This window comes from Fukomys damarensis, unplaced genomic scaffold (assembly GCF_012274545.1).
Source record: "Fukomys damarensis isolate Sample0158 unplaced genomic scaffold, DMR_v1.0_HiC HiC_scaffold_30, whole genome shotgun sequence".
NCBI classification, from domain to species: domain Eukaryota; kingdom Metazoa; phylum Chordata; class Mammalia; order Rodentia; family Bathyergidae; genus Fukomys; species Fukomys damarensis.
The window spans coordinates 4,299,399-4,310,700 of record NW_022900942.1 but is presented as its reverse complement, the minus strand read 5'-3'; the positions used below and the strand labels follow the sequence as shown (position 1 = coordinate 4,310,700).

The 11,302-nt window shown below is 50.6% G+C and overlaps 1 protein-coding gene across 1 annotated transcript; it reads right to left on the bottom strand.

Moving 5' to 3' along the window:
• Nucleotides 1–305: 305 nt before the first annotated feature.
• Asf1b (anti-silencing function 1B histone chaperone) lies at nucleotides 306–11,296 on the bottom strand. Its single transcript, XM_010613435.2, has 4 exons — nucleotides 11,151–11,296; nucleotides 5,412–5,527; nucleotides 1,558–1,734; nucleotides 306–1,219 (listed from the first exon to the last, which is right to left on the bottom strand). The coding sequence occupies exons 1-4, from the start codon at nucleotides 11,257–11,259 to the stop codon at nucleotides 1,013–1,015; spliced, it is 609 nt and encodes a 202-aa protein (XP_010611737.1). The 5' UTR covers nucleotides 11,260–11,296; the 3' UTR covers nucleotides 306–1,012.
• Between the last annotated feature and the right edge of the window lie 6 nt (nucleotides 11,297–11,302).

Sequence of the window (11,302 nt, the reverse complement as noted above, 5' to 3'; positions counted from 1 at the left end):
GAGCTCCAGTCAACTAAGTGAAAGCTAGTAAAAGTGTGGCAGCGTGTGTACTTAGATCTTGCTGTTATTCTGTTCCTGTGGGTCAAGGTCAGAGCCTAAAAGAATCAATGGGTATGCTGTCTGCAGAATAGCTGGTTTGCTTAACTTCTGACAAAAGCCCTTCCCCAACCCTCAACCTGGATCACAGCTGTTATCAGGGCACCACAGACAGGAGACCCACCACCCCTTAGCATGTGGTAAGGAGATGAAACTGCCCCAGCCCACCTTAGACAAAAGCAGAAACAGGCAGTCTAGACGAAGTGCTTTTTATTTTTAGACCAACCAACACTTTTAATATAAAAACACTTTAATATACAAAGGAGTCACAACAGCTTCCATGTAGCACAGGCAACCAGGATGCAGAGGTGGTGGTGGTGGGGGCATGTTTCATAGGAAGGTTTTTGGGATGCCAGATTCTTCCCGTGCCCAAAACCACTCTGTGGCTTCAGAGAGCAGCGGTCTGGGCATGGCAGGTACCTCCCATGTGCCAGCTTCTCCCCAGAGTGGTCACTGTCTCTTAGCATTCTGGGCAGAGTTTTCTAGGGGCTGCTGGTTGGAAATACCTATTGCTCCTCCTGGGACGGCAGACTATCTGAGTCTACCCCCTAACCAGATGCCTTGTCTGCGACACCAGGAAGCCAGGGTGCGCCACTCAGATATTTGGGAAGGGACAGGAATGAGAGGGCCTTTGCCAGGCATCAAGCAAAAATGCCTCAAGGCGAGAAAGTACAGGAAAACTCTTGGGTCCATGGTACTCACGGCAGGAGGAACTGATGCTACAGGAGAATGACACACGTCAAAGAGAATAAGCAACCCAAGGGCCTGCTGCTAAGCAGAACTGAGATGATCTTGGGGGCTGGGCAGGGAAAGGCCCACTCCTTCCCTGGGGCCATGTTTGATGAGTCTTAAGCAGTTGGTGGCTCTGAAGTCCTGGAGATGCCCCCACACAGCTCTGGGAGGCCTGGGGGCCCTGTTAGATGCAGTCCATTGAGTTCTCAGGAAGGAGGCTGGGGATGCCACCCTGGTGGCCCAGGCCCTTGACTGGTGTGTAGCTAAGCGGGAGGCCACAGCCCAGCACAGGATCCTGATTCTCAATGGCCTCCAGCCTGTCTTCCTGGTTGTCCCAGTTGATGTGGAAGCGGGTCACACGGGGGTTCGAGGCCAAGATGTTCCGCTGCAGCTGAGACAGAAGAGCAATGTCAGTCCTTGTTATTGCCCTGTCATTACACCTGTAGAGCCAGGATACCAAGTCCCTGCCTCAGGCCCAGAAAGAACAAAAGTTGCTTATCTTGTTCCCAACCACGTGCACAACCACAGGGACTGCTGTGCACCAGGGCCAGGAGCAGGGCAGCCTGGTCCTGATTCCCTAGGGGCCACCATGAGAAGCAAAGACTCATATTCTGTCCTGACACTGTGGGAACAGAGCATGATTTGAAAACAGCTTCCTCTCTCATGGCTCACCCTCCCAATGCACAGGCATCGCCGTCCCAGGCAGGAAGTGCATGTGAGGCAGCCCACCTGGGAGAAGTCAGGCTTTAGGGGTGGGTTTTCCCGCAGCTCCGGGTTGGGGTACTCGTTGTTGACATAGTAGCCCACACGGATGAACTCTTGACCACGGTAGGTGCAGGTGATGAGTACCACGGTCACGCCTACAGCATCTGTCTCCGGAATGAGGCTTGGGTTGGGTGCATCAGCCTGGAGGAGACACATCCGGAGCCTTACCCATGAGCATCAGCACAGAAATTCACAAGCAATACATGCTTCCAGTCTGCTCTGGGCTGTCAGGGGTTTTCAGTCAAAGGGGATTAGACAGAACCAATCATAACCCCGACTGTTAAATGGTAAATGTGGGCTGGAGGGTGGCGCACACCTGTAATCCCAGCACCTGGGAGGCTGAGGCAGGAGAACTGATATCAAGGCCAGCATGGACTACATAGTGAGACTTTGTCTCAGAAAACCAAAACCAAAAAGAAAAAAGGGTAAATGTGCCAAAGAGGTATAGGGTGCCCAGGAAGAATGTAGCAGAGTGGTGTAAGATAATCTTGGTGGGGTACCGAGGCACACAACTGTAATCTCAGCCACTTGGGAGGCTAAGGCAGGAAGACTACACATTTAAGGCCAGTAAGGGCCTCTTCATGAAACCCTGTCTCAAAATGTAAAAGGGCTGGGGATGTAGCTTGGCACTCCCTGGGTTCAATCCCTAGTACCAGGAAAAGGAAACGCTGCCCCGGGCCAGCCCAATAAAGGATCAGGAGAGTGGCATCCGGTGGGAGGTAAGAACCCCAGGATGCTGGTAGCCAGGGACCTGCGACACAAGGTTGGCTAAGGCACAGGCAGCAACACAGACACAGCAGCAGCAGCAGAGGACAGAAGTGGCCTGCACAGGACCAGCTGTGAATGGTATGGAATGGAACTGCTGCAAATGACAACACAGGGCTCCTACACACAACCATGACACGTGTCAGACAGCGACAGCACAGTATTACCCTGAATGCTGACCCTGTGCAACTGCCCAGATCACGTACTGGCAGGCCAGCTTTGAGATGTGGAGTGAGCTGCCGGACCAGGGAGGGGTGTTAGAGTCAGAGGGGATGCAGTCACTTGGGTTGGGAGTAGTGGCAGAGGGAGATTACAGCATCCATGTTCCTGGGCAACCTGGCAGGCTCTCTGGCTGCATCCCCTACAGGCCAGGTGATACCAGGCTAGAGGGCAGGGCCAGTGACGGCCCAGCCTCCTTGTGCATGGAGCTTGTGTCTGCAGTGTCACTTACAAACTCTTACTTGTGACCACAGAACCAATGGCTTTTGTGGTCACTTGGAGACATGCACTGAGAAAGGGAAAACCAGTCCCTCAATGCTCACATTCCAGCCAGATGCCAAATGAGGCGATATCCTGTCCCCCTTTGTGTGTGTGTATATGTGGGGGGTATTGGAGATTGAACCCAGGGCCTTCACAATCACTTACACCTCTACATCTTTAATTTTCTATTTTGAAACAGGATCTTACTAAATTGCCCAGGTGGGGCTTTAACTTTCCATCCTCCACCCTCAACCTCCCAGAGTGCTGGGATTACAGGTGTGCACCACCACATCCAGCCACATCCTGACTTCTTGTTTCAGGGTTCTCACTGAGAGCAAGCAAAGGCTCTTCTGATTGTCTACTTAGTATCACTTTTTTGTGTGCTTTTTCTTAGTAAGTTTGCTGTTGGTCAGGTTGTTACCAAAGGTAGTGGTGCACAACTGTAATCCTGGCATTCTGGGAAGTTGAGGGAGGAGGATCACAACTTTGCACCCAGCCTGGGCAACTTAGCAACACTCCATCCCAAAATAAAAACAGGCTGGGAATGTAGCTCAGTGCTAAGGCCTTTGCCTCAACGCTTAGTACCACAGAAACAAAACATAAAAGACAGCTGGATGTGGTGATGCACATCCATCATTCCAGCACTTGGGAGATTGAGGCAATAGGATACTGAGTTTGAGGCCACTGTCTTCAAAGCCAACAAAACAAAAGATTCCCAAGCACTGCACTGGAGTGCCTTATGGAGAGACTGCATGCTGGGTCAGCTTCCTTCAGTGAGTTACAGGGCCAGGGCTGAGTTCAATGGGAAGGAATCCACTATATACATTAAATGACCTGTCTGTTGTGGTTGGACCTAACTCACTCCCAGAAGTCTCATGTTTATAAAAGTAAGGCTTGTTGAGGGGAGCTGGAGCATGAGTGCTGTGCTCTTTGGTGGACTGAGCGGCCTACTGATGAGTTCATAGCTGAGTGCACTGTTAGGAGGCCCTCCTGCTGGAGTTGGTGAGCCACTGAGGTGTGCCTTTTTATGAGATGGGGCTTCATCCAGTCCAGCTCAGCCTGGACTGGAACTCATGAGATGCTCCTGCCTCATCCTCCAGAATGCTGGGATTATAGGTGTGTGCCACCACACCTGGAGGCTGTACCTCTTGCACTCTTCCTGCTTGTTCTCCCTCCTGCCTGCCATGAAGTGAGTAGCTTTTTTTCACTAGGCCCTTCTCCTGGAAGCCAGCAAGTCATGGCCTGAAACTTGTGAAACTCTAAGCAAGAAGAAATCTCCTCCTTGAGTTTTAAGTATCAGGAGGGCTAACCAACTCCTTGTCTTTAAACAGAGACATACAAAACAGGCTGTGGATTGAGCGGTTAATGAGAGCGGACTGCTTTTCCTTATGGGTTCAGTATTCACCAATTCAGTGTTCCTGGGGACAACACTCATGAGTGATGAGAACCAGCTATAAACTAGTAGTTCCTTGTCATAGCTGTGACAGGGATGTGTGAGTGAGGTCAGAAAGATCCTGAGAACTGAGCTAAACTTTTCCTTTTTTTGTGGTGCTAGGGGTGGAACCCAGGGCTTCACGCATGCTAGGAAAGCACTCACCACTGAGCAATGTCCCCAGCTCTCTTTATTCTTTTTTGTCTTTGAGACAGGGTCTCTCTATTGCAGTTCAGACAGACCTTAAACTCATTATGTAGCCCAGGCTGGCCTCAAACTCAAGGCAAACCTCCTGCCTTAGCTTCCTGAGTGCTAGGATTACAGAAGTGCACCACCATGCCCAGCCTCCTCTTTATTTATTTTTGGTACCAGGGATGGAACTTGGGACCCTGCGCTTGAGAGGCAGGTAGCAGAACCACTGAGCTAAATCCCTGGCCCCTCCTCTTTATTTTTTATGTTGAGACATGGTCTCCTTACATTGCCCAGGTTGGGACTGGACTCCTAACTCTCCTGTCTCAGTCTCTTAGAATTACAGATATGTGCCACCACTCTGGGATGAACTGTTTTTTTTTTTTTTGGTACTGGGGATTGAACTCAGGACCTTGAGCTTGCGAGAAAGGTGGTGGTACCACTGAGCTAAATCTCTGGCCCTGAACTAACTTTCTTACTTTGTTTTTGAGACACGGTCTCACTGTGTAGTTCAGGTTGATTTAAACTTACTATGTAGCCCAGACTGGCCTTGAACTCAGTGATCCTCTTGCTTCAGCCTCCTGAGTACATCCTAGTACCCCAGCTGCATACCACAGCTGGCCTTCAACCTGAATTTCTGAGAGCTGAACTATACTGAGTGCTTTTGGGTAAAAGCGGATCTTTCTAGGCTGGGGATACAGCTCAGTGGTGAAGTGTTTCCTTAGCAGGCACAGGACCCTGGGTTCTATCCACAGCACCAGAGAATTAGAAAAAAAGGGGAGCGATTGGGTGTGGTGGTGCGCACTTCTAATCCTAGCACTCTGGAGGCTGAGCCAAGAAGACTGTAAATTCCAGCCAGCCTGGGCTATGCAGCGAGACCCTGCCTCAAACAAACAACACACGCACACACACAGGTTTCTAGAAGCAAGGGCTAAAGTGCCATCTTTCTTACCTGAAAGACAAACATATGTCTTCCTGCAGGGACAGGGCCGACCAGCACTGAGTCCAGGATCTGATCAAACTCCTCACTCTCGGCTGAGCCCACATAAATGATCTTCCACTCCAGGTCTGCAGGGACATTGTGGGGAGATTAAGACACTGGAATCCCAACAGAAAGAAGATGGGGCTAGGAGCTTTTTGTGCTAGTTTGGATACATCCTGAATTTGCTGAAGGAGCTGTACACTGGGGGAGGCGCTCAGTTCCACTGGCAGCGGACATCTCTCCTGTGGGGACCTAGCCCTGGCTGGGACCTTGAGGCCGGACCTCCAGGGAAGCTTGGGCCTCTCAGAGGCTGGAGTGGACGGTATGGCAGAGGCTGAATTAAGAGGCACGTGACCCAGGCACGCTGCAGAGGGAACAGTAGGGAGCTGGGCCACTCTGGGCCCTGCCCACTGGGTGCCACTGGGATAGGAAGCAGCATCTTCTTTCACACACAGGGACTGGTGCCACAGAGCCGAGTGGATCCCTCGACAACTGGGGCAGGGCAGGGCGGCAGATTCCGATCCAGCAGGACAGCCAGCTGGTCCCCAGGTCGCTCAGTTCTGGTACCGAGTCACGCCTCCTTATGCACAGAAGGTGACAGGGGCTCAGCCAACACTCTAAAGGGCAGCCTCACAAACCTAATTGTCTCTGATCCAGGAAAGGGGCCAGCCTGAGCATGCGCACACCGGCAGGAGGAAGGGCTTGCGGGGACCCTCCTGTCAATCACAGATGCTCCCGGCCAAGTGTATCAGGGGCAAGGTCATACTGGTACATGGAAGCTTGGCAAGAGACGGGGAACTTATTTTGGGTTCTCTGAAATTACACAACCCACAGCTCCAGCAGCTGGGGGAAGTTTCACAAGCTGTGATTTTCACAGGAAGTAAACTCTTGGAAGCTGCCCTGTCCCTGGGTCCAGCATCACACAAGCATCCAATGCTGGAAGAGTACTGATACTGGGCCACAACAGCAGAGGGCTGTCACCTGAGCCCCAAGCCCTTCCTCGATGTACCGCTTCCTGTCCCTCTGAGTTTTCACCCAGGCCCTTCACTCGGACACTAAGTCTTGTGGGATGTGGGCAGCCATTTGGCTCACTGGGATTCAGTTAAACCCTTAGCGTTATAGATTTATTTATGTTAAAAGTAGTGACACAGTGGGGCATGGTGGTGCACACCTGTAATCCCGGCACTAGGGAGGCTGAGGTAGTAGGATCACCATGAGTTCAAGGCCAGCCTGGGCTACATACTGAGAACCTGTCTCAGAAAACCAAAACCAAAACCAAAACCACCACTACCGCCTCCGCCAACACCACCATTACCAGCAAATCAAAAACATGTTGGCAAAACTAAACAAAGATCATATGGATGCCAACAAAAGAGACAATGTACTGTGGGTGCCAAAGGAAAATGGGCCATGCTAGCTCTTTCAGCAACCAGAGAGAAGAAGAGAACAAAATGAGATTACACACAAGCACTGATTCCAAGGTTAGAGGAGCTTACAGATCAGGTACGAATGACAGAATGATTAAAAATGGGCCTGCAAACTGAAACTGTCTTAAGTTTGCCAAAGTGGCTTAAATGGAGATATTTACAGGTTTTATTTCCCTTACTTTACAGCACTGGGGATAGAACTCAGGGCTTCATAGATGTCAGGCAAGTGCTCTGCCAGTGAGCTACACCTAGCCCCTTAAAGCGTTTATTTCTGAATATATTTAACCCTCTGCCTGGGTTCAACCACCCATGGATGCAAGTTATTAGAGAAAAAATTATGCTGGGTATGGAAGCACAGGCCTACAACTTCAGCTCCTCAGGGGGCTAAAGCTGGAGGATGCAAGTCTGAGGCTAGCCTGGGCAACTTAGCAAGACCTTTTCTGAAAATAAAGAATAAAGAGTGCTGGCTGGGAATGTAGGTCAGTGGTAGAGTGCTCGTCGATCATGCATGAGGGCTGATTCTCAGCCCTGCAAAAACAAAAATCAAAACCTAAATGTTGTGTGTTAACATGCATGGACTATATTGCCACTCCCTAAATAATACATATAACAGCAGTGATGTGCCGGGCGTGGTAGCACATGCCTGCAATCCCGGCACTGGGGAGGCTGAGGCAGGAGGATCACTGTGAGTTGGAGACCAGCCTGGGCTACACAGTGAGTTCCAGGTCAGTCTCAACTACATAGTGAGGCCCTGTCTCAAGTAAACAAAAACAAAACAAAACAAAACAAAAACCAGTGATGTTCACAGCACATACATAGTATTAAGTACATAAGTCATGGGCAAGCGGTGTAGACTTACTTGGAGGATGCTCCATGCGAACACTGTAGCATTTTACAGACTTGAGCAGGTATGCATTTTAGCACCTGAGAGGTCCTGGAACCCGTCTCGAGAGGACTGTATGACCTCTCTCAAGACTGGATTTGGAACATCAGGCACCCACACAGCACAAATTCACATTTACCAGACACAGAACACAACTACACACATAACCTGCGCACTAGACCTTTGGGCAACGTCAAGATAACTTGCCTGTATTACACTTTGTCTCCCAGGCCCAATTTGTCAGGTACAAAATGCCTCCAAGGGGCTGGGGATTTAGCTCAGTGGCACTGCACCTGCCTTGTAAGTGCAAGGTCCTGACTTTGATCCCCGGTACCAAAACACAAAAACAAAAACATCTCCACTATACATGAAAACAAAACCCAAACCAACACTATGATTTTGGAAACTGTCAAGCACCCTGCCACTGAGCTATTCCCCTCAGCTTGCTTGCTTTTTTTTGTTTTGTTGAAACAGTGTCCCATTATGTAATTCAGCTGGCCTTGAACTCTCAGCGATTCTCCTGCCTCAGTCTCCCAAGTGCTGAAATCATAGGTGTATAATACCACACCTGGGTCACTTTATTTTTGTAAACATATCTAGTAGTTCTTTTTGTTTAGAACTCTGCTTTTGCTCATAACCACCCCGACAAACCTAGTTCTCATTGCAGCATCTGAGTCAGAACATCTGGCTTCTCTGACTTGCTCTGCTCATGTCTGCTGAGTTTGTCAGCTAAACGGTGTGTGTGTGTGTGTGTGTGTGTGTGTGTGTGTGTGTGCACACGGGGAGCCACACCTAGTGTTTTACACGTAGACCTGTGCCTCGAGACCAGAGGCCAAGAGGACAGCACAAGGGGGCTTAGGGCCCTTGGGGGATGGGGCCACCTGAGCACGAGTTGGGGGCTTTGTCCTAACTTCAGTCAATAGTGGCAAGAGGAAGGCAGGAAACAGATGCTCTGTATTTTGTGGAAAGAAGTTCAGGAAGGAAAAATCCAGCTGGCAGATCCAGCAGGGAGAGCCCTGGGGATGGAACTAGAGCCTGGGACTTGAACCCGAGGTTCCTGAGGTGAAGGCTCTTGGCTGAGTATAATGAGCAACAGTACCCCATTCTGTTGTTGTTGTTTTGAGACAGGGTCTCACTAGGCAGTTCAGGCTGTCCTTAACTATGTAGCCCAGGCTGGCCTTGTAACTTGCAGTGACCCTCTGGCCTCAGTCTCCTGAGTGCTGGGATTACAGGCCTGTGCCACCACGCCCGGCTATCATTCTGCATCTCAATAGTGAATTTTCCTGAGGTACTAGGGATTGAATCTAAGGCCTTTGCACTGAGCTGCACCTCCAGCCCTTGTTGAGAGACAGGGTCTGAGTTGCCGGGGCAGGATTAGAACTTGCGATCCTCCTAGAGTGCTGGGATTACAGGTGGGCACCACCAGGCTGGGAAAGAAATTCCATGGTCATTCCTACTCCTGCTCCACTTCTACAACAGGAAGTGTTGGGCTGGAGGTGTAACTCAGTAATAGAATGTGTGGCCCTGGGTTTGAGTCCCAGCACCAGAAGAGAAATATAAAAAGTAAAAATAAAATGTTTTCTTGCTTTCCCAGGATCAGAGCAAAGATAAAAATCTGGCTTCAGAACTCGAGAGACAAACTCTAGTGCCAGAATATCTATAAACTGGCTGGGGTGACTTGGCAAAATCACCATCTCTACTAAAAAATGTTCAGAAAGTTGACTGGAGCGTTTCTGCTCTGATTCTATAAATAAGAAATAAAAGTACTAGGTTATGACCATGCAACCATTTTTAAATGCAAGGAGCACAAACAGGCTGCATGAAACCTGATCTCCTGCCATCTGGGAACTGTGAATCCCTTAACCTATTAGCTCCTTACATCTCAGCTTGGCTTTTAAATTAAATCTTATTCCACAGTGTCACTGGACGCTTTATATATTTATTTACACCCTACCTTGTTCCCGAAATGATTTAACTCTGCTTATTCTATAGTTAGTCACAAGATCTCTTTTTCTTTTTTTTGTTTTTGGTACCAGAGATCGAACTTGGGTCCTTGCACTTGTGAGGAAGGCAGCGGAACCACTGAGCTAAAACGCCGGGCCCAACAAGTAGATTTTTTAATTTAAAAAAGACTGAGAAAAACCAGGGAGCACTGATCACTGGCCCACCCCTGGTGCACACAGCCTCATCAATCCAAGTGGCCAGCTTTGGCAGCAACTACTCTCCAGCCACTGCTAGGCGTTGGTTAGCACATCCTAGCTTTAGATTTCCACCTCCTCAGCTGCGACCTCTTCTGTTTTAGCCACGAATCCACAAATGGTATGATAGCATACTTCCTCCTAAAAGCAGGCCTATCCTTGGAGTGATGACAAAGTTCCTTGGGCTATCTTGGATTGTAGAGGTGAGGAGACTTTTCTTTGGAGGCCTTTTACTCCTTCTGACTCCTGTCCTCTGAGATGACAGCCGTGACCACCCAGGGATGAATAAGTCCCTCCGTGAAAGCACTTTGGGAAAGACGCACTGCAGGCCGCAACCTCTCAGCTGTCTGAAACTAGATCTTGACACAACTCAGCCCAGCCTACCCGCTGCCCAGGCTAGGGTCAGCCCATTAAAGTGAGGGAGGACTTCGTGCAGTTAAATGAGTTGGAGCAGGCGCCAAGAACTTCGGGAATCTGTGGATGCTCACCTGACTATGCCACCGCTCAGACTTAAGTGTGCTCCCTACACACACAGCCAAGGAGGAGGGGAGCTAACCGAAGTGGGGAGACCCAGTCACTCTCTAGGACCAGAGCTAGAAGTCCTGCCACCTCTTCCCAGTGCTGGGGCTCAAGACTGAGTGTGTGCGCGCGCGCATGTGTCTGTGTGTTTTTGTGTTTGTGTGCTTGTGTTAGGGGAGACTAAACAGGGAGCCAGGTCCCTGTGTGCATCAGGCAGAAGTGGCAGCAGTTACGGAGGACAGAACTGCAGTTGGCTTAGGTATTAGGTGGGTAGGGAGAGGATGGCTGGGGGTTAAACAGGGAGATGGGGTGAATGCCATACAGGTGAGAGGTTTTCACAGGGCAAACAAGGAAAAAGAGACAAGAGCGTCTCGTCACAGGGGAAGAGAGAATGCATGGAAAATGTCCAGGAGAAAACCGGGGGCGAGTGGTTGGGACGGGGGTGGCTGAGGGGCTGCCGGTCCAAAGGTGAGACTCTTTACAGGGAAAGGAGGTGCTTAGGACGAGGAAGCGTGGGCCCGGCGGCTACCCGGGAAGGGGAGTGCCTGTGTGGGGCGGCCTCCTGGGGGATGGGAGGTCGCGCGGGCCGACGGAAGCGGGAACAGGGCACGTCCCGGGGAGATCGGTTGGCCACTGCGACGCTCTCTATGGGGAGAGGCGTCCCCGAGCGGGCCCAGCTCACCGTCCGCCAGGGCCTCACTGCACTCGAAGCTGATCTCGAACCGGAACGGGCTGTGGAAAGGACTCGGGTTCTCCAGCACCGCCACGTTCAGCACCGACACCTTGGCCATCGCCTCGCCGGGCCGCGGCTGCAGCTGCAGCTGCGGCGGGGCC